General features: G+C 38.9%; 1 protein-coding gene across 1 annotated transcript in view; it reads left to right on the top strand.

Annotated features, from left to right (window-relative positions):
• The window catches only part of FREM2 (FRAS1 related extracellular matrix 2), a 217465-nt gene extending 196033 nt beyond the window's left edge, over positions 1 to 21432 (top strand). The window contains exons 17-24 of the mRNA XM_017350619.4: positions 10461 to 10653; positions 12111 to 12215; positions 13936 to 14063; positions 14166 to 14300; positions 15324 to 15450; positions 16303 to 16490; positions 16701 to 16847; positions 18335 to 21432. Coding sequence (XP_017206108.4) covers positions 10461 to 10653; positions 12111 to 12215; positions 13936 to 14063; positions 14166 to 14300; positions 15324 to 15450; positions 16303 to 16490; positions 16701 to 16847; positions 18335 to 18847 — 1536 coding nt within the window. The 3' untranslated portion in view covers positions 18848 to 21432. The remainder of the gene's footprint in view (positions 1 to 10460; positions 10654 to 12110; positions 12216 to 13935; positions 14064 to 14165; positions 14301 to 15323; positions 15451 to 16302; positions 16491 to 16700; positions 16848 to 18334) is intronic.
• Positions 21433 to 24051: the final 2619 nt, after the last annotated feature.

The following is a 24051-nucleotide window of genomic DNA, read 5'->3' as shown; positions in this document are numbered from 1 at the left end:
GTAATCCCTGTGCAAACAAATTTTATTAGCTGCTAATGGCTTCTGCCAGGAACAACACGATGGAGACTGATGTTTTTCTCTATGTGTTCTTTGTAGCTCCACACAATATTGCCAGGTTGTTGCCAGTGTGTGTGTGTGTGTGTGTGTGTGTGTGTGTGAATGCAGATGTTTCTGACACCCTGAAAGAGTTATGTCTTCCCCAGTCTCTCAGATTATTTAACATGTAAGAAAGAACTCTCAGTTTTCTCTCAGCCTCTCCTTCTCTCTCTGTAACTCTACCTCTCAAATAAATAAATAAATAAAAGAACTCTCAGAGGAAAGAATCACCTGAACAATCCAGGAGTCTATTACCAGCAATGAAGTTTGATAAGGTTTTATACAGTTTGACCAGTTAGCATTGGTTGGTATTGAGATATATCTGCTTTTACCCTCTTACTCATTTGTGCATTCATTCATTTTAGAAATATTTAATAAACACTCTGTGCCAGGAATCATAACAAGGACAACAGACATGAACTCTGTATGCCAACAAAGTAGAGTTTTACAAGTCAGATCACTCTTGGGAAGTTAAGAACTTTTCTTACCAAGTAAAAGAAGTTTGGAATTTATCTAAATGATATTCAACTCTAAAATCATTTTAAATAGTTGGCTTCTGAAATAGAAATGCAGATAAATAGAAGGAAAAGAAAAATAGATTAAATAAATTATTTTACTCCACCTTTATGCACAACATGTCTTGTAAATAAAATTTAAAGTTGTTTGGGTATGCAGTAAAAATACTTTTGGTGTAAAAGTGGTTATTGAAGGTAAACTAAGTTTTTAGAACCATCGGGGAAAAAGATGAAAAACACACTGGGTAGTTTTGTTAGCTTTTCTTTTGAAAACAATCTTGGAAAACAAGACTGCAGTTCATGTCACCTTTCATCAGCCTCACTTGCTGTATTGCAAAGTCTGAATTCCAACTCTCACCTTGTTAAATAAACAGCAACTGATAAGGTTTTTCCACGTGCATGAATAAGCTGCAGCAATGCAGCCCTAATTACAGTTTGCACTTGAAACATGAAATTAAGAGGAAGGCATTTGGCCTGGAGCTAAAGGTGCTGGTTAAGATGCCCACGTCCCACAGTGGATTGCCTGAATCCATTCCTAGCCCAGGTTCCTGCCTTCAGCTTTCTGTGAACGCAGACCCCAGGAGACAACAGTGAGGACTCAAACTTAAAAAATTAACAAAACTTGAAATCGTAATCAGTTTGTGAGGAGGCACTGTATGCTTTTGGAAAAGTAAACGTATTATTTTAGTTGCTTTGTTTGAGGAAAAAAAAATTACCTCCCTTTTACTGTTTGTTATTTAGAAACATGGAAATTTGAAGTAGAATATACTTAGATGTCATCTCTTTTATCCCATTATTGTACACTCACTACACTACTTCTCTTTTATATGTAAGCCACTATAGTCTGTAAGTGGAGTCTTTGGATCCCCTATATATAGAATCATGTCATCTGTAAACAGGAATAGTTTGACTTATTCCTTTCCTATTTATATCCCTTTAATTTCTTTTTCTTGCCTAATGGCTCTGGATAAAACTTTCAGGACTATATTAAATGCAATGATGAGAGTGGACATCCTTGTCTGGTTCTGGGTGTCAGGGGAAAATGCTTTCAGCTTTTCCCCATTCAACAGGATATTGGCCATGGGTTGTAATAAATAGCTTTTATTGTGTAAAGGAATGTTCCTTCTATACCCTTCTATACCTTTCATCATGAAAGGATGTTTAATTTTATCAAATGCTTTCTCTGCATCTACTGGGATAACCATATGGTTTTTGTTCTTCAGTGTGTGTTAATGTGATGTTTCACATTGATTTTCAAATGTTGAAACTTCCCTGCATACCAGTGATAAATCCCATGTGGTCCAAGTAAATTATCTTTCTGATGTGTTGTTGGATTCAATTAGTTAATATTTTGTTGAGGATTTTTACAAATGTTCATCAGGAATATTGATCTATAGTTTTTTTCTCTGTTACAGCTTCTTCTGGTTTAGGTGATGTTTCAATTTTGTTTATTTCTTCTCTGATTTTAATTATTTCTTTCCTCTTACTAATTAGGGATTTGGTTTGTTGTAATTTTTATAGGTCCTTGAGATGCACTAATAGCTCATTTATTTGGCACCTTTCCAATTTTTTTTCATGTAGGCACCAATTGCTATAAACTTGCCTCTTAACACTGCTTTTGCTGTACCCCATAAGTTTTGATATAATGTATTGCCTACTTCATTCATTTCCAGAAGTTTTTTGATTTCTCTTTTGATTTCTTCTATGACTCACTGTTCATTCAGGAGCATGTTGTTCAGTCTCCATATGTTTGCATATGAGCTAGACATTTTTGAATTGTTGATGTCAAGCTAATTCCGTTGTAGTCTATCATGTGACCTATCATAAAGAAAGTTCCATGCATTGATGAGAAGAATGTATATTCTGCAACTGTGGTTGATGAGTTCTGTATATATCAGTTAGTTCAATTTGGTCCAAAGTGTTGATTAGTTTAGTTCTTTGTTGATTTTATCTCTATTTGAAATGTCCATTTATGAAAGTGGGGTATTGTAGTCCCCATTACTACTGTAATGGAGTCTATGTCTCCCTTAGATCACTAACATTTCTTTTAAATAGCCAGGCACCTGTAATTGGGTGCATATACATTTATTATATTCATATCTTCCTGTTAAATTGATCCCTTAATCATTACACAGTGCCCTTCTTCTTCTTCTCTTTTAAAAGTTTTTGTGTTAAAGTCTATTTTGTCTGACATTAGTATCGCTACATCTTCCCACTTTTACTTTCCATTAGCATGGAATATCTTTTCCATCCATTCACTTTTGTTCTGCAGGTTTCTTTGTTGGTGAGCAAATAGATAGGTCTTGTTTTTTAATCGTTTCAGCCAGTCTACATCTTTTAACCAGAGAGTTGAAGCAATTTACATTCAAGATGACTGTTTTACTCTTGAAAGTTTTACTAAATGTGTTGTGGTGAAGTTGTTTTCTAAACATGTCTATTAGGAGTTCTATGTGCTTCCTGTAGTTGAATGTCCCTTTCTTTCTCCAAATTGGGGAAGTTTTCTATAATTTTTTCATTAAATAGGCCTTCTAGTCAATTCTCTCTTTCCACACCTTTAAGAACTCCTAAAACCCACACATTGAGTCATTTGATAGTAAATCTCCAACACTATTTTTAATTTTCTAATTTCTCCTTTTTTTTTCTTTTGGTCTGACTGTATGATTTCCAAAGACTTGTCTTCAGCTTGGAAATTCTTTCTTCTGCCTCATCAACTCATTTTTAAGGCTTTCCACCAATTTTTTATTTGATCTACTGAATTCTTCATTTGTAATATTTCATTTTGATTTCTCTTTAAAATCTCAACTTCATGGGAAAATTTTTCATTCATGTCATGTACAGTTCTCTTTAGTTTGTGAATTTGCTCCTGAATGCCTTTAAGTAATCCTATGATTAATCTTCTGAATTCCGTTTCTGGCATTTCATCAATCTCTTCATCTTCACATTCTAATATTGAAATGTCACTGTGTTCCTTTTGCGGGTAGAGGGTCATGATGTCTTCCTTATTTTTATTTCTTTAATTTCTTCATTTACTTTTAGGCATTTGTTGAGTTACTTTTTAGCTTTTTTCCTCTGATGGTTTTTATCTTTGAACTATTCCTTTGTGGCTTAGTGGAATGTCTGCACTTTCAGTGAATACCAAGAAGTGTGTGGTGAGTGTGGCCAGGGAGCTCTGGTCAGTGCTTCAGGTTGGGGTGAGAATCCAGGATAACACCCAAATTGGCGTGATAGACTTACTTCCTCTTGTTAACAGAAGGAGGGTAATGGTCGTCTCTGTGGGTGTGGTCACCCTTTCACCTCCTCGCTTCCAAGCTAAGCAGTGCCTGGGTGTTATCCCCGAGTGGATTCAGCACTCATTCACACTGCTGTGTGAACCACATAAATGATCTACACAGTCCTCACTCTGAGCATGGTTCCCACTTCAGTGACCCACCCCAGGCAACAAAGGAGCTCCAAGCATGTGGAGCCACACCCAGTGGTTGCCTGGAGACCCATCTATACCCTGAATCCTCTTGTGAAGCCACCCAGTCCCCTCAGTCTTAGCACACAAGGCTCCCAGAGTTGCTGGATGTGGGGGTTCTGTTCTGCCCTTCCATCCTGTCCTGTCCACAGAGAGTCAAATGTTCCCTGAGCCAGCTCCTCTTAGGCAGCTTGAGCCCCAGAGCCTATGATTTTAGGAGGCTGGGGACACCTCACAGTTCTATGTATGTGCCCAGATACCTGTCAATCCTCCCAGCCAACTCAGTCAGTGGAGACTATGAATTTTTCCCTCAACTAGGATCTCTGGATCACACACATACACAGAAGTGAACAGCCAAATGTTGCCCTCTACCCACCACTGCCACCAGTACTGCCAAGAAGATGGCGTCCTGTCTCAGCCAGTTGCTGTGACATGCACAAAGGCTTCTGCAGCTGCTGCACAAGCCCAAAATAGCTCTTGTTCTTTCTCAGCTGGGCAGTAGGTGCCACTGTGAAGGGGATGGGTTGAGATAAATGTGCTCCTTTTACTTACACTGGGTCTGCAGTTAACACTAGCCCCGAGGGCTCCAGGCCTTACTCACACCATGCTCTGCCTTCGTCTGTATCACCATGGATTGCTGCAGTGTGGTCTCACCTCCACCTCCAAATTGCTGTCTGCTCTGTCTCTTGGCTGCTTCTGTCCAAGAAATATTCTTGAAGTACTTGACTTTTGATCTTTATATAAGATCCCCTTGTGAGCATACTATCATAATTATTTTAATCCTCTGTCTATTATTGATTATTTAGATTTTTTTATATATTTGTAAAATACCCCGTGGAGTTAACCTTAATTATAATGAATATGTGAGCTAATATTGACCCCTGTTTAAGCCACAGACCCTCGGAAGTTCTCTTTTTTGCACATGTTCCTGGATATGTAGTCTGATGTTTTTCAGAGAACTTGGCTAAGAATTCTCACTTATTAAAACAATTTCAACTAAGTGGCAAAGTAAACATTTTATCGAGATCTTGAACTATTGAGAGCAATGAGCCATCTTTGCAAATACCACCTTCACAAACACTACTATCTTGATGACATAAGCATGCTTCTGGCAACACACATTGCAACAAAAGGACACATACACTAGTGGTAGCCCTCAGCTAAAATTCTGACTGCTCTGGATCAGTTTTCAATCTGTGATGTAAGCACCAACCACATATTCCACATAAAGGTAGGGTATACATGTTTTGGAGAAATATTTTTAAATGATCATTGGTTTCAATATGCTTAGTCTACTTGAAAGACCTTGGGTATGGAAGTCTTGATATATGCTCTTCCATTTTTTTTTTTTTTTTGACAGGCAGAGTGGACAGTAAGAGAGAGAGACAGAGAGAAAGGTCTTCCTTTGCCATTGGTTCACCCTCCAATGGACGGCGCACTGCGCTGATCTGAAGGCAGGAGCCAGGTGCTTCTCCTGGTCTCCCATGGGGTGCAGGGCCCAAGCATTTGGGCCATCCTCCACTGCCTTCCCGGGTCACAGCAGAGAGCTGGCTTGGAAGAGGGGCAACCGGGATATGCTCTTTCATTTAATAGTGGCTATTGAGCACTCCAAATTGGGCTAGGCAGAATTGAGATGAGATATAAATATAAAATACATGCCAGATTTCAAAGACTTAAACTGAATATATATATATATATGTCTTTTCAAAATTAGCTTATATTGATTACATATTAAGATGTAATGTGTGGTATTCTGGATAACGTGAACTATATTATCAAAATTTATTTCACTTGTTTCTCTTTACTTCCCTAACTGTGGCTAAGAGAAAATTTAAAATTATATGTGTGACTCACATTATATTGATTGAGCAGCAGAGGTCGAGATAATTGGACATTAATCTTGATTATACTGAATAATCTTGGGCAAGTCAATTACATTCTCCCTGGCTTAAGTTCCCCAATTGTAAAATATACCATTAGTCAAGTGAAAATTATAAAGGAACAAGGTAAATCTAGATTTGTTTATACATATGTGTGTGTGTGAATTTATATAGCCTACTTCTATATGAATTTTAGTTTCAATAACAGAATATGTAAATTGGATAGTTACAAGTGCATGCCCCGAATAAGTAAAGAAATGAATCTACTGGAATTTTCCTAAACACTAGTTATCACCAAAGAGTAAAATTGTTCTTTTGAAACACACATCTTTCTTCCTGTTCATTCTCTTTCAACCTATGTCACACACAAATTAGCAGGTTTTCATATGTCCCTTAGGCAAATCTCATGTCCCTTGGGCAGATAATATACACTAAATATACACTTGCCACTGGTAGTGCTAATGTAATTTTGTATCACCTTTTCCAGGACATTTGCATTTTACACCTTCCCATTAAATATGGATTTTTTTTCACAGGCAGAGTGGACAGTGAGAGAGAGAGACAGAGAGAAAGGTCTTCCTTTGCCGTTGGTTCACCCTCCAATGGCTGCCGCGGCTGGCGCGCTGTGGCCAGCACACTGAGCTGATCCGATGGCAGGAGCCAGGTGCTTCTCCTGGTCTCCCATGGGGTGCAGGGCCCAAGCACTTGGGCCATCCTCCACTGCACTCCCGGGCCACAGCAGAGAGCTGGCCTGGAAGAGGGGCAACCAGGACAGAATCCGGCACCCCGACCAGGACTAGAACCTGGTGTGCCGGCACCGCAAGGCGGAGGATTAGCCTAGTGAGCCACGGCGCCAGCTAAATATGGAATTTAGGGTTTCTTTTGTTGCTGAAATTTCAAATATGAATAAGGACATGTGAAGTCATGCATTGTGTCTCTGTTTAATTTTGGCATATATTTACTCTAGTGTAAATAAATACCTTAAAAAGTCTTGTGTCCCAAGTGGAAAGAAAATCAAGTGCTCTTTAAGATGACATCTAGGTGTTAAATCTATTACATTTTGTTCTTCAGTTTGGGAGGAATATTCAGGTACGTGAGCAGGATGATTTAGTTAGCTCCATTTAGACTCAGTCTTCTAGACAGAGATTATAGGCAGACAGAAAGGAGACCTGGCCCTGCATAATAAGAAAATGTAATAAGATGCTGTCTCTTTGCTCAGGAATGATTAGATTCTACTCCAAAAATCAAATGAAATCAAATAAAAATTAACTTATTTGTAAGATGTGAATATAGTACACTCTATAACATTTGATAAATAGAGAATAACACTGGCAAAAATTGCTCTTCATTTGTAAAAACTTAACTGGAAATTTATTCCTATTAATTTTCTTTTAAAAAATAATGGTTTCTTAAAATCACAGGATGAAATATTAATATCAATTACCAGTGACATATGGATTGACATAATTACTCTCTATTACACTGCCAGATTATTAACACTACACTTTAAAAACAATTCTTCAGCCAGCGCCGCGGCTCACTAGGCTAATCCTCCACCTGCGACGCCGGCACACAGGGTTCTAGTCCCGGTCGGGGTGTCGGATTCTGTCCCGGTTGCCCCTCTTCCAGGCCAGCTCTCTGCTGTGGCCCGGGAAAGCAGTGGAGGATGGCCCAAGTGCTTGGGCCCTGCACCCGCATGGGAGACCAGGAGAAGCACCTGGCTGCTGGCTTGGGATCAGCGCGGTGCACCGGCTGCAGCACACTGTCTGTGGCAGCCATTGGAGTGTGAACCAACGGAAAAGGAAGACCTTTCTCTCTGTCTCTCTAACTGTCCACTCTGCCTGTCAATCACTTGGGTCATCCTCCACTGCACTCCAGGGCCACAGCAGAGAGCAGGCCTGGAAGAGGAGCAACAGGGACAGAATCTGACGCCCCTACCGGGACTAGAACCCCGGGTACTGGCGCCACAGGTGGAGGATTAGCCTATTGAGCCGCAGCGCCGGCCACGATTATACTTTTAACTTCAAAGAAATCAACCATTTTCAGACTCCTCATATAACTGACATCATGTGATTTGTCTGTATGTGCTTTGTTTATTTCACATGACATTATGACTTCAAGTTCCATTCATGTTGTTGTAAATGACAAGATTTCATCTATTTTCTGGCTAAGTAAAATTCCATTGTGTCTATATACCACATTTTCTTTATCCATTCATCAGTGGATGGGCACTTATATTTCTTCCACATGTGAGAATGTAAATTAGTTCAGCCATTGTGGAAAAAATATGAAGGTTCCTCAAAAAAAAAACCTAAAGATAGATACAGCTCAAAGAATTGTGATTTGACAATCCCATTATTGGTTTTATATCTAAGTGAAATTAAATCAGCTGTCAAAGAGGTACACTGTGCACTACTGCATTTATTGCAACACTATTCAGGATAGCCAAGAAATGGAAGAGGAGTTAACCTTTAATTCCATGATAATATAAATTAGAATTTTCATGATTTAAATATTTTACTAACTCATATTTATGATTCCAGTTTCAGTTCAGTGTGTAAAGAGAACTAGAAAACTGAGATAGCCCAACTCAGAAAACTGAGGAGTGTGGGTGTTCTGAGCTAAGTTTGTTTCCTCCTGTGTAAAAGCAGCTAATTTTATTTGCACTTTATTCTGCAGAGCTATGAGAATTAAATATAGCCTTTGTTCAATGACCTTAAAACTGCCCTCACTTTTATTTAGAATATAATGAACTGTGACAGAGCAGAAAGACATAGGCCAAAGCTGAGTTCTAATATTGGCAGTCAGAAGGTGTAAAGAATTCTATGAGAAATTTGCTTTATTTCTCTGAAATGTATTTTTTCTATCATCTATCCATCCATCCATCCATCCATCCATTTCTAGATTCCTAGAAAATGGGATTAAAAGAGAAAAGATTTTAATGCAAAAAAATTTAAATACATACATAGATGGGGTCTACAAAAAGTTCATGGAAAACCTGTGTTTTGAAAAGACTCTCGCTGGCGCCACAGCTCACTAGGCTAATCCTCCGCCTGTGACGCCAGCACACCGGGTTCTAGTCCCGGTTGGGGCGCTGGATTCTGTCCCAGTTGCCCCTCTTCCAGGCCAGCTCTCTGCTGTGGCCCGGGAGTGCAGTGGAGGATGGCCCAGGTGCTTGGGCCCTGCACCCCATGGGAGACCAGGAGAAGAACCTGGCTCCTGGCTTCGGATCAGCGTGGTGCACTGGCCGCGGCGGCCATTGGAGTGTGAATCAACGGCAAAAGGAAGACCTTTTTCTCTGTCTCTCTCTCACTGTCCACTCTGCCTATCAAAAGAAAGAAAGGAAGGAAGGAAGGAAGGAAGGAAGGAAGGAAGGAAGGAAGGAAGGAAGGAAGGAAAGACTCTGCATGGATTTTGAAATGTCTTTGTACCCAAATAAATTTATTCCATTTTTTCATGAACTTTATGAACTACCCTTGTACCTATAAGTATAATTATGGAGGAGAGTGAAAACATTAAATTACTGGTAACTTAGTACAATGTCTGAAAAGTGTAGGTATTGAGTAAATAAACTTAAGTTTATTCTGCACTACCTTAAGTCCATCTGTTGAATACCTAAAGAAGGAACATACAGAATTCAAAATAAGACACTTTACTTCAGCTAATTATTCCTGAAATTTGTTCAGTGTTACATGTAATTACTAAACCTATTTGCTCTGGACTTTCCTATTTTAATCTTCCTCATTATTCAATAATAGTCAAAAACTAGAAATAACTCAAATGTCCATCAATGAATAAGTAGATAAATAAAATGTAATACAACCGTACAATGGCTGCTGCTCAGTAGTAAAAGAGAATGAAATATTGAAGCATAATACAACATGGCTACTCATTGAAAATATTATGCTAACTGAAAAAGTCCATCACAAATGATCATATATTGTATAATGCTAATGATATGAAATGCGCAGAATATGCAAATATATTGAGTGATTGTCAGGGATTGGGGGACATAGGAGGAGACTGTTAGTAAGTATGGAGTTCCTTTTAGAGGTGATGACAATGTTCTAAAATTGATTATGATGATGGTTGTACAAGTACTTAAAAATACTAAGAACCTTCAAATAGTCTGCTTTAAATAGGTGAATTATAAGGTGTACAAACTACATATATATATAATTCAAAATATATATCTATCATGACATTATATATATATATCTTAATAAAGCTGCAATAAAATAAAAAGAACTGAGTATTGTAGGCTCCAAATAATACTGTTTATCTTAATTTCTAGTAAATATCCTTTGTTGCAAATGGGGGTAGTATTTACAGGTATTTAATTGATCCCAATTTAAATGCAGAGGAGGAAATAGTGTAAAATACTATCATTTTCTTTCCTCAATAATTACTCAAAATCTTCAGTTAAGTCAAAGGAAAAAAATAGTTTGTACAAAATTAGGATTGTTTAGTTAATACTCAATAGTATTAATAAATATAATGTTATTGTTTTAGGTGCTGAACCTTGTACAGTCCTATGTGACCCTTCGAGTCCCTCTGTATGTTTCCTATGTGTTCCATTCACCTGTGGGGGTAGGAGGCTGGCAGCATTTTGACTTGAAGTCGGAGCTCCGTCTAACTTTTGTGTATGACACTGCCATCTTGTGGAATGATGGGATTGGCAGTCCACCAGAGGCAGAACTCCAAGGTAGGTTTATCAGACTTGGAAAATGCTAATTTTCTTACCTATCTGCATAAGAGGATTTTTTTTTTTACTGTAGCTAAAAATTAAAGAAGAAACTTTTGATCTCTTTTGTTTTTCTATGCAATCATATCATTTCAGCTTTGTAATGGAAAAACTATTTTAACAAAATCATACTAGTGGCTCAAATTTTGCATAATATGTGACTATTAAATATAATTCTACATTCCATGGTTCTTTCTGTTTTACTGTCTATCTTGGGTAATTGATCATTTATGTGCCATGCAGCACAAAATATGAATTTCTCTGAGTTCTGCCTAAAGGAAGTTCCAATTGAAAATAAGGAGTGAATTCAAGGGTTAAACTCTCATTTTTGTTTCCTAAAATGAGAGGTGCATTATCAAGTCCAGTATAAATCATGCTCTGGATTCTAATTTTGATTCTACAACCAACTGGCTGTGTGATCTCAAGCATTCTGTTTAATCATTCTGGGATTTAATTTCCTCTGATGACAGATAAAAGTAGTATCTCTTTCCATTTTAAACCTCTTAGTCTTCTACTTTACTGGAAACTTGGGAGACTGGTAGTGAATGTGACTGTCCAGCACATCAGCATCTACAACACCTTTCAGTCTCCATGTCAGTCATAAGTCACAGTCCACAGCACAGAGCTCGTTAATCCATTCATAAAATTAGTGCTTTTTGCTTTCAGACATGCCTTACCATTCTGATACTATGCATGTCTGTAGTTTCATGCCAGCACTACGTTTTACCGGCCAGATAGAAGACAAAGTTAACAGTACATCTCTGATAAAGATCCACTATCTTAAGCAGAGTAAAATTACCTTAGAGCTATGTGATGGGTTATGCTGTCACTCTGAATAACAATTCCAGCTTACTTCAAACGTTTTCATTCCGTATCCTGCCTTAGGTGAATATTTAAGTGAATCTGAGTGAGGATCTTTCCTGTGGTCCTTGGTGTTTGTAACTTCCACTGAATGACTGGTTATTTCTTTCTTACATCTGTAGCCAAATTTTGTCAAACTGTTATTTGGGAAGGCTTCAGAGATTTTTATACACCTACCAAATTTGGGATCATTCTGGAGGACTCAAACCATTTCCAATTAACTGTCCAAATTGCCACAATTTTGACACATTCATTTATCATGTCTCTCAATTTACTGTTTTATTCTTCCAGATGAAAACTTTAAAAACAAAGAAAGTTGAACTATTACAGTAAATCTGTGTATTTCATAATTCATTTTGCTTGCATTTAAGACGTCTTTTCTCCTTAAAAAAGAAAACAAAGAAACTCTGCCTCTCTTATTCAGAATTCAAATGATAATACCCTTGGCCTAGAATAGTTTCAGACAATCCAAACCAAAACTAATTTGTGGAAGGAATCTGTACGTGATGAATCTCTGACCACTTATATTTCCACCTTGTGTGCTCTCCCCAATGTAGGCTCTCTTTACCCAACCAGCATGCGCATTGGTGAGGAGGGGCGCTTGGCAGTGAACTTCAAGACAGAGGCTCAGTTCCATGGCTTATTTGTACTGTCACATCCAGGTAAGCCCACGTAGCCATTAGCAGACTCCCCACACACAAAAAGGGTATAGTTTTTCCATATTCACGCATGTCCTGTCATACTTCCCTGTTAGTTCTGATGTCCTTATGTTCAAAGTGCATTATGCAGTTATCACCATGAGGGCTGTATCATTGCTCAGCTTCATCTCATATAATTCATTAAAATCATCAGTAGAAGACCTTTACAGAAGATGCAAAATAATTAGAGGAAAATGTTCTAAAGTCTCTACAGGGTTCATTTAAGTGGAGTTTTCTTTAGATTGAAAGCCTGGGAATAATAATTCCTTTCTGTGTTTTGCTTCCCTTGTTCAGAAAAACTTAATTTCAGGAGGTGCATTCAATAAACACTTCTGTATTCACAACTGCTTTCTGGGTACTTTGAGAAACCTTTATAATAGAGTCAGAAGTGGCACTTCATTCTCATACTTACATTTCAAATGTTAACTAATTATGTGTAGTAAGTATTGGCTAGACAATTTTACTGTGATGGACTGTGCGTTGAATATCAATGAAGCAACGGTCCTTGATTCCCCATGTCTAACTTTGCTTTTATTATGAAGGCTATTTCATTAAAAATAGTTTATTTTTATTTTAATTCCCATAATAATAAGCTGCTTTACATGTTACAGCAGAATGCCAAATTGTTACTCCCTACCTCCGTGTCATTTCTATTTAGGGTATGAGCTCTAACAAAGGAGATAAAAGCTGAAGATTTAGGAAAGAAAGAGGGTTCATTGTATTTTTATGAGACTGAGATACAAGAAATAGAAAACCAGAAAGAAGTGTTTTGCTTTATCGTAATTAACATGTCTGGAGGCCGGCGCCGTGGCTCAATAGGCTAATCCTCCACCTTGCGGCGCCGGCACACCGGGTTCTAGTCCCGGTTGGGGCGCCGGATTCTGTCCCGGTTGCCCCTCTTCCAGGCCAGCTCTCTGCTATGGCCAGGGAGTGCAGTGGAGGATGGCCCAGGTGCTTGGGCCCTGCACCCCATGGGAGACCAGGAAAAGCACCTGGCTCCTGGCTCCTGCCAGGATCAGCACGGTGCGCCGGCTGCAGCGGCGGCCATTGGAGGGTGAACCAACGGCAAAGGAAGACCTTTCTCTCTGTCTCTCTCTCTCACTGTCCACTCTGCCTGTCAAAAAAAAAAAAAAAAAAAAAAAAACATGTCTGGAAAACAAGGATTTCCTGGTCTTTATAGTACCCTACCACATGTCTACCTTGCCAGAACACTGGATCATTGTTTAGCCACAATTATAGGCAGTCAAATTAAAATTAGATTCCATTCATAAATTGGGTTTGCCCAGCTGTGTAGATGCTAACAGACTGTTTTAAGTTCAGCAGCTTTGGTGTATAATAAATGCATCCACATCAGCCTTTATTGTGCTGCTCTGACTCCCTGCAGAGGAGCTCTGCGCAGTGTGAGCATTTCTGCAGTTATCTTTCGACAGAATTGTAGAGTGGAAAAGGCGCTGAGTTAGAAACTAGAAGTCCCACATCCAATCCATGTGGTCTTGGCAGAGTCACTCTCAGTCCTGTTCCTTCCTCTGTAAAATGGAGATGATTATACCAGTATGCATACTCTACAGGCTTAGTATAAGAATGAACACAAATAATACGTGATAAGGTACCTTGTAAAGTCTTAAGCTGTTAGATACTTTTGAAATTTAACCACCATTCGTTCGTCCGATGGGCTCCTCTGCAGCATCCTTCACAAGCTCCGTGGTCATGTCAGCTGACCATCCAGGCCTGACCTTCTCTCTACGCCTCATCAGGAGTGAGCCGACCTATAACCAGCCCATCCAGCAATGGAGTTTCGTCTCTGACTTTGCAGTAAGTGACCAAGACTCTGACTTGGCTTTCCTTTTCTGCTGTGTAAGGACTGCACCTTCAGTTTTTCAATGAAAACTGTACATGCTGCTTTTCTTTTCAAAGGTGCGGGACTACTCAGGGACCTATACTGTAAAACTGGTGCCATGCACCACCCCATCCAATCAGGAGTACCACCTGCCAGTCCTCTGCAACCCCAGAGAGCCTGTCACCTTTGACCTTGACATCCGATTCCAGCAGGTGTGTCTCACAGAATTATCATACCAAGATTTGTAAAACCCCACTTTGCTGAAGTTATGGCTTATTTTCATCAAAGAAAATACAATTTCTCCTCATGCACAGATGACTGAGAGCAAAGGAGGTCCAGAAAGAAAGGAAGCAAGGGAGGAAAGACTAAGAATTGCCCTTTATCTGTTGTTAACTTTCTGTAACTGTTATTTCCTTATCTGCTCTTGTCTCCTGGAGTTTACTGCCTTGGAGTTTTGGGAATATTCCTCAAAGTTCTTCTGTTCTTTGTCTTATTATTACTCATCAAGGAGAATAAAAATTCTGTAGTTCAAGCCACTCCAAAATTCCTAATTGCCATGGTATATTAAAAGAAGTAGGATAGCACCTTTTGTCACAGAACTTACACTAAATGTTGGCTTTCACTGACCATGAAATTTATAAATACTTCATATATCCCTATAAAGTAGTGAAAATAAGCTCAAGCAGTGTTATTTAGTTCCATTCAAAAAATAATTAGGGGCAGGCATTTGCTCAGTGGCTAAAATGCTGGTTAAGTTGTCTGAGTACCATATTAGAGAACCTAGATTTGACACCTGGCTTCAGCTCCTGATACACACTTCAAACTAATGCATACACTGGAAGAGAGCAGTGATGACTCAAGTAATCATGTTCCTGCTACCCATGTGGGAGACCTGGATTCAGTTCCCATCTCCTGCCTTTGGTCCAGCCCTGTCCTGGTTATTGCAGCCATTTGGGGAATGAACCAGTAGAAGAAAGCCTCCACCTCCCTCTCTCCTTCTTACTCTCACCACCCCTGTCTCAAATAAATAAATAAATAAATAGCCCCTTTTACTTTCTCAAGAAGGACAAAACCAATGTTATAATTCCTTACATTGGCTTGATTAGATATGAAAATCACAGTCCAGTATCTATTCTTCCACACATCAGTGTACAGTACATGTGTATCATGTAAGTATGTTTGTGTACCATCAGAACTATCAACACACATAACAGAGCTTTCATGCTTGGTTTTAGGTCAGTGATCCGGTGGCAGCTGAGTTTAGCTTGAACACCCAAATGTACCTGCTCTCCAAGAAGAGTCTCTGGTTGTCTGATGGATCCATGGGATTCGGGCAAGAGAGTGATGTTGCTTTTGCAGAAGGTATCACTTCACCAGTGATTTGTTTTTTAATGTGTATATGCTATACTTTGCTTTATTAGAATTGAGTTTGAGGGAGGAAAGTATAACTACTTTTTTAGTTTTGAAGATATGACCGAGATTCACTTTGGCAGATGTGAGGAGTCCTTGAAACTAGATATATGTTACTGGACTTTTCTTTAATTTTGATTTTTATTCTCTATCTCCCTCACTTCAATAGCTTTTGAATTAAGTCTAGATTTTTTTTCTTATATTTTTTCCACTTTTCATGGACTCAAATGCTGCAGTGACATGAGACTATAAATGCCTTGCAGGCAAAGATTTTCCCTATCTTGACCAGTGGTGTGTAACTCAGCACCCAGCAAAAGACCCCGCATACATGGTATGGGTTCAGTAACAGCTATGAAATAAGTGATAGAGAACCAGAGGGTTTCATTAAGCCCTCTTTTAAAAGCAAATAAAGTTAATTTGACTTTTTTATTGATGTTTGCTTTTTAGTGTGATTCTATTAGCAGCCTACAGCTTACAAATTAATTTATTAATGGAAATTGAACTTGAAGCACAATTGGATGTTGCAAATGTCAAATTAAACCCCAGACCTTGAGATTATTCCCAACAGTGGCTGAGCACCTGAGACTCAATAAATCATTAGTCATTTGTGGTCCATTTTTAGTCATCTTTTCTGAGGCCTGGAAGGGGAACAGATCCTAAAGTTAACACAGACAGGTTTTCAACATTTGATAGCAGATTAGGGAGCAAAGTAAATAATATGTGTCATTGTTGTCATACCTATTTGCAGCACTATGTTGCACACCATATCACACAACAGACATAACATTTCCTCATCTGTTTCAGGTGACATAATTTATGGTCGTGTCATGGTAGATCCTGTCCAGAATCTAGGTGACTCCTTTTACTGCAGCATTGAGAAGGTGTTCCTGTGCACAGGAGCTGATGGCTATGTTCCCAAATACAGTCCAGTGAACGCGGAATACGGCTGCTTAGCTGATTCTCCTTCACTCTTATATAGATTTAAAATTGTGGTGAGTGCTTCAATCCAAACAGTGAACTACATTGATTTTCAAGCTCAAACCTTGAGAATGATGATGAAAGCAACATCGTCATTTGAAATTAAACCAAATGGTGACATTTTATAGTGATTTGTCAATGTGCAAAACTAATAGGAAAACATGGTACCCTTTTTGAAAGTTGGCATTATCTACAGTAATTATCGTTTTGCTTATTGTCTAAAGGACAAAGCTCAGCCAGAGACTCAAGCTACCAGCTTTGGAAATGTCCTGTTCAACGCCAAACTGGCAGCAGATGACCCAGAGGCCATTCTCCTGGTGAATCAACCTGGATCTGATGGATTTAAAGTAGACTCAACACCACTCTTTCAGGTAGGCCAAAAACAAGGTAGTTTCTTCACATTTCTATACCTTAGACATCTCACATATAAATGGCAATAAGAGTAAAATTGCATGTAGTTAACAGGAACATTGAATACAAGAATGTCTATAGACCACATGGCACCATTCTGGGCACATAGTAAGAAGATAATAAACTCTAGCTATTATTATTTTTATTAATATTATTTTAAAATAATGTATGAATATAAATGTGACCATTGGTTAGTTTGCTCTTCTTTCTAAAATTTCCTGTAGACTTTTTATGAGCATTTTTTTAGAGTGATAGTGTGTGAACTGCTGGACTCAGAAAACAATGGTGTACAGCACATAAAACCTCCACTCTCAAAGACACTGTAAACCAAGAGAGAAATTCCGTGACTCAGAGACAGAGAGGCAGGGAGGGTCATGGGAAGCCATGACAACACTGAGCAGTAAACACTACAAATATGGAAATGTTGTTTACATTGTGAATCCTTGCATGAGCAAATGTGCCCTTTAGGATATTTACTGAAAACTGTCCAGAGATAGTAGACTGGAAAAATGTGTTACTCTTGTTAAACCTAAGGAAGATGATTAAGAGAGTATATTTCTTATTCTGGATATTTTCAAACAAAGTGATAAAGTATCATATTTGTTGTTTTGAGTTTTACTTTTAACTCTTGAAACATCTGAGCTTCCTGAATCCTGAATACAACAAAGAGTCATCAAAAATGTCACCTTTGGGTGGGTGTTGTGACACTGTGGGTTAAGTCACCGCTCGGGATGCCATATCTGAGTGTCCAGTTCAAATGCTGGCTATTCCATGCTTCCATGCCAACTTACTTTTAATGTGTCTGAGAGGCAGTAGATGATGACCCAAGTACTTGAATTCCCACCACCCAAATTGAAGACTCAGACTGAGTTCCTGGCTTCTGGTTTGGCCTGGTCTAGCCCGGGTTGTTGCAGGTATTTGGAAAGTAAACATGCAGATGGAAGATCTCTCTCTTTTCTCTCTCTCCCTTTCTCTCTGTCAGTTTGCCTTTCAAGTAAATAATTTAAAAAAATTTATATGCACATAAGCAGAAAGACATACTGGAAAAGTCCTGAACTTCAGAAGTTTTGGGCTGTAGTCCTGTCTTTTCTTCTACGTAGTTAAGTGACATTTCACCAGGCACTAAACTGTGATGTGTTATTTACTCATTTTTTTAATGGATAAAGTAGATTGTGTAATATCTAAATTCTATGAAGCACTCACACTCTGTAACTACAAGTGCCAGATATTTACTGGCACATGCTCCCTTAACAGTTGTACAGACTATGTTATGGAATGCTTTCTACAAAGCCTTGCATACACTACATCCTCAAAAGTATTAAGTTAATGCCACAGACTAAGTCAAACCGTCATGTTGTTATCTCTGGTATTAATCTCACTTGGAAATAATCATGAGTTTATTGCCATGATATCTGATCCCCTAATAAATAAGGGTTGTGTTTTCCAGGTCGCTCTGGGTCGAGAATGGTACATACACACAATCTATACAGTAAGATCAAAAGACAATGTCAATCGAGGCATTGGCAAAAGAAGTGTGGAGAACCAGTACCACTCTCTGGTACATCAGGGGAAGCCCCAGGCAACTACCACCAGCAGGAGAAAGAGGGAGATCCAAAGCACACCCCCACTGGCACGGGAAATTGGTGCTGAAAACAACCGGGGAACGAACATCCAGCATATTGCCCTGGACCGCACCCACAAGAGGCAGACCCCCCATGGGCGAGTCCCTCCCGATGGCAGCCTCCCATGGGAGCTTAACAGCCCCAGCTCTGAAGTCAGCCTAATCACTGTCGTGGGAGGCATCGCAGTGGGGTTACTCACCATCTGCCTCACTGTCATTGCCGCGGTGATGTGCAAGAGCAAGAAGAACAGCAAAGAGAAGAATGACCCAAAGGGCTCCAGCAGCAGAGAGCCCATGGTGCTCCCACAGAGCCACCACAGTGACAGCTCAGAGGTGTGATGGCCACAGGTGGAATTCCAATTTCACAAGTGCCTCAAAAAAGACAATAGAATGCCCAGTACTTCTGGTAAACCACAGATAATGGGTGACTTTGTGATGAAGCTGCTCGGAGGACCTGACTGTACTAATATACTCTTTCATGTATCAAAGGACACTTCCAGACCATATCTCCCCTCTTGCCCAGAGGGCAGCAATTATGTATTCATGCATTCATAGAGCCATAGATGAACAGCGAGCAATGGGCCTCACCTTGGAGACCCATTATCTCCCCACTGAAATGAACCTGTTCCACGGTGCTAAAGACTCAGCGGTTTAAAAGGTGTCTGTTGTTATCCCATAATGTCGAAGGTGCAACTGTCACATTTTTTACTTACTGTATAGGGGTACTTCTAAAAGTTTATGGAAAGAATAGAATTAAAAGATAAGTTGGCTTTGGTGCAAAAAACTTTGAAATCCACACAGAACTTTTCATGATACACATTTTCCATTAACTTTCTGAAGACTCCTTGTGTTACAGATTATTACTAGAAAGATGCTAATTGGTAGTTTGGAAAAGCGATGAACACACTGCTTATTATAACAAGTTTTCTAATGGATGAAGACAGCATAGGATTATGACGAGGGGTAGCTCAACCCACACATAACCTTTTCTACTATTTTGAAGCAAAATGGAAGGAAAGCTAGAGGAAAGGAAATTCACACACCTGGATTTTAATGGATCCACACCCTCATCAAACCCTCCTTGCTTTATTTGTTTATTTAATATTAAATTAAACCAAAGAGTATTTTAATTCTGGAAGAGATTTTTAAGAGAGACTGCCCTGTTCTGGCATATGCTGAGTAACAGTATCGTTTTTGCATGATAATATACCTTCTTAATGTTCAATATCCATGGGAAATGAGAGGATTGGTTGATGACAAAGAAATTCGTTAAAATTAGATTCACTACAAGACAACGTTCTCTGAGAACTGAGCCTAGATGTTTGCAGTATTGAACCTATAAATGATAATGAGAAAGATAATTACAGATGGTGAAGGGAAAAAGTGGTATTTATAATATAGTATATGTAACCAGAGTGCTTCTTATGTATACTGTATGGAATAATAGAGCATTTTTACATGACAGATGAGGTTAGCCCTCAGCCTAGCAGTCACACAATAATGTTGAGAGCTTAAATTGGCCATGGGCATTTTATTACCCATTTAATCAGTCTCTGGTCCAAACCATAAGAATTCCTAAAACTGTCACTCCAGACATGGTCTTGGAGGTGGCCGGCATCACTGGTCATGTAATAAACATCCCTCTATGTCTTGTTCAGTCCGTGATCTGGGATAGTGAGGGACTTCACAGTATCTAAAAATATAATGTATATCATTCATCTCACAAAACCAGAGAACTTGAGTGTGGCTTCCATTGCCTTTCTGAGCAAATATATCTTTACCAAGTGGCAGGAATTTGAGTTGGAAAGCGGAAACATTGTTAGGTGAATGACAAGTCTTCCAAAAGCATTTAAATGTATAGAAAACCAAAATACAGTTAGAAGATGCCTAAAGATGAACCCTCAAGTGCTATGTGAAATCCCTTTTCACTTCCAAACATAACCTAGCCATGCTGGATATCCTGGTGCAGGGGAGGTATTTTAGAAGACAAGCTTTCTCAGATCATCTCTGCATATCTTGATTTGGTCTGTGAGGACAAGCCATCTCTTCACTGAGAAAAGGAAGGAAGTGCACAGGCACCGGGAAAGAGGTCAGAAGTGTTTAATACTTGCCCCTCTTCTTTGAGGCAACTCCACATTTCTCATTCAAAATCTTTTAAAAGAATAAATTGTAGTATCCTTCCTGTTGGATGATTTATAAATGTCACCTATATCTCAAAGGCCTCCCTCAAAGACTCATATGAATAGAAAGTACTGTATAACCCAGGAGTTCATCCATCAAAATAGAGTGGTACTTTCTTAATTAGCCTTTCTTCTGCTTTACCTTCTGTCAGAGATTTAGCTACTTCTTTGGCTACCTCATCATTTATGTGGGAATTAAGTGACGGCAAATAGTACATGGACTTTTTTCTACTTAGAATTAGGTTCAATTTATGCAGACTATTAGAGCAGCTATTCCCCATAGTCTTTCTGATGCTTTAGCAGTTAAGAACTTCAGATCGTGACTGTTATGCAATCTTTGCTTGTCTGTTACTGAATACAGAGCATCATTACCATGGTCTGTTTTGAACCTTTGGGCCAGAATAGTTTTGTACAAAATATCACTGTATAATGCGTTGTTCTAAAGAGATTATTGTCTATAAATTGGAGAGCTTATAAAGTACAGAACATGTATGTCCTTACCAAATCAGGAGAAATTTCTCCCTCTCTGCCCATCTCTTATCTTTCTCTCCAACCTTCATTCCTTTTATTCCCTTGAAAAAAAGAGAGCATCTGTAGCTAATATGTAGATATGGCTTTTTTAAGTGTAATGTACTTAGATTTTTGCATCATTTTCTTACTACCTATTCACTAAATATGTGGTTCAACATACATCATTTATTAAAAAACTCTTTTCAGTGGGAAAAATTTGTTAAGCAAAACAAACCCTTATTTGCAATATTTTGTTTTTAGAGATCTATTCTGGTATTATCTGAACAAACACATAAAATAACTTCCCGTAAAAAAACAGGATGTAAGCAATAATATCTCCTTAGATATTCAGTAGCTTCTGACCTCAAACAAGAGCCTGCTGATATTACATAGTAAGCCAAACACCAAAAGTAAATATTACCATGCTTGGCTCTTCTAAGCGTATGAACCATGAAGCATTAAAATACATATGATGGTCCAATTTATATGCATATTTCCCTCAGTTAATTTACCAAATGCTCATCTAGAATTAGCCATTCTGTAATTATGTGCAAACAAAGCTGCTTTTCCTGTCCTCATGCAGATTTAATTGAATTTGGCTCTTTCTTTGAATTAAAGTATCAGAATATAGTGAGCATTTTGGTTTAGCAGTTAAGTTGCCCATTAAGACACCTGGATTACTTGATTCTAGATTCCTGCTAATGCAGACCCTGGAAGCCCCGATGATGACTCAAGTAATTGTGTTCCCATCATCCACATGGAACCTCTGGATTGCATTCCTGGTTCCTGACTTCAGGCTGGGCCCAATACTGGCCATTGTGGGCATTTGGGGGAGTGAACCAGTAGAGGCAAGCCCTTTCTCGTGTCTCTCTTGCTCACTTGCACTCTCTCAATCTTTCTCAAGTAAGTGAAAATTTTAAAATCAATAAATAAATAGTCAGGACTTGTGTTAGGTTCTTTCCTGGAGCCAAAATACACCAGATATATTTGTAAACTCTAGTTTTAAAATCTCTCTGGAACACCAGGAGTCGAGTTCACTCTGTATCTAACAGACTTCATATATTACAGATCACTGACTTAATACAAAATATTTCAGACCCATAATTTAGTGGACTTGATCTTCACAAACCCTCAGACAGGAAGCTTACTGTATCACTGTGGTGCCCTGCAGCTTCTTTCCTCTTAGTAGGAGAGGGGCCACTTCCCTCAGTACACAAACTCTCCTTCTAGCCCTTTAGTGTCCAGAGACCCCTGAAGTCCACCTCTCCCACGCGTCCACAATGCTGGAACTGTGTGTGTACAGGTCGGCCAGAATCCTGCTGCCACACCACTGGAGAGTGGGTTAATAAGAAGGACCAACTCCAGGGCAACGTGAAGAGAGTCTTCTGTGAGCAGCAAAGGAGCTTTCTTAACAGGTCATTTTAACTCTAATTATTTTCCAGGGTTCCACCTCCAAGGTCAGCATTAAACATGAAAATGGGCGGCTCCGTGGCTCAATAGGTTAATTCTCCGCCTGCGGCGCCGGCACCCCGGGTTCTAGTCCAGGTCGGGGCACCAGATTCTGTCCCGGTTGCTGCTCTTCCAGGCCAGCTCTCTGCTGTGGCCCGGGAGTGCGGTGGAGGATGACCCAAGTGCTTGGGCCCTGCACCCGCATGGGAGACCAGGATAAGTACCTGGCTCCTGGCTTCGGATAAGCGCAGCCCGCCGGCCGCAATGTGCCAGCTGTAGCGGCCACTTGGTGGGTGAACCAACAGAAAAAGGAAGACCTTTCTCTCTGTCTCTCTCTCTCTCACTGTCTAACTGCCTGTCAAAAAAAAAAAAAATGGATCTGTATGAAAATGACAGTCTTTCCTCATACAAATCAATGCAAAGAATTAAAATAGCCCCATGTTAGCCAATGTTAAAATATCAGTTGTAGGGTGAAATATAATAACATTTAGATTTTAAAAGTTGGAAACTGTTTTGAAATTATTTCTTTAATATTGACTTAAATAAATAGGATAATGAAAAAATAATTTTAAGGACACAAATATTTTACAGATTTGAAATTTTCTTAATTGTGTTAAATTGAAAACAAACATGTTACTACTCCTTGAAACTCTCATTTTTCTAGCCATGATGCCAATACAAGGATACAAACAAATGTCTTCAACAACCGAGTAACAAATGAACGAGACTCAACTGCCAATTAATGTGACTTGCCAAGGTTCAGAAATGTGTACTTTCACAGAACGTTATAAAAAACAATGTTAACACACACACACACACACACACACACACAGCATATAAAAAGAACCAGACATCTCATTTCCAGAAAGAGATGACCCTAAAGGCACACAGTTCTAACTCAAATGACTCATACAAAGATTTTTTTAAGAAAGTCAGCAGAAAGGTCAATTACAGAAATATACTATCGTGGGAGTTAGTTCAAAGGTTATTGTATTTCCTTAATATGTTTTCATAATGACATAAACTTTCAGGAAATATTACCCATAGGGCCACATATGCTCCCCTCCCCATCCATCTCTTTCTATCCTTTTCCATATCATTTCATGGTAAGGAACAAAAGACGTTGAGTACTACTTATAATGGAAAAAGATGATATTTTCCTTCAGTTTCTCCCAGAAATATTACATAAAAAGCACTTATCTAAGGAAAGAAAATCAGTTCTCACTCTTGAACAAAAGTTGCTCAAATAAAATATACTAATGATTCTTTTTTGATTTGATTTTATTGGGAGAAAAATCACAGTATTAAATTTTCAGTTTTGCTTTCTCACCTATCTTCCAAGTGCATTTAGTTTGTATTTCTTTTTTTTAGTTTTTTGTTTGTTTTTGTCCTTTTTTAATTTTT

Source organism: Oryctolagus cuniculus, chromosome 9 (assembly GCF_051225735.1).
Source record: "Oryctolagus cuniculus isolate XC-2025 breed Fujian yellow rabbit chromosome 9, ASM5122573v1, whole genome shotgun sequence".
NCBI lineage: Eukaryota > Metazoa > Chordata > Mammalia > Lagomorpha > Leporidae > Oryctolagus > Oryctolagus cuniculus.
This window is presented reverse-complemented; position numbering and strand designations above follow the sequence as displayed.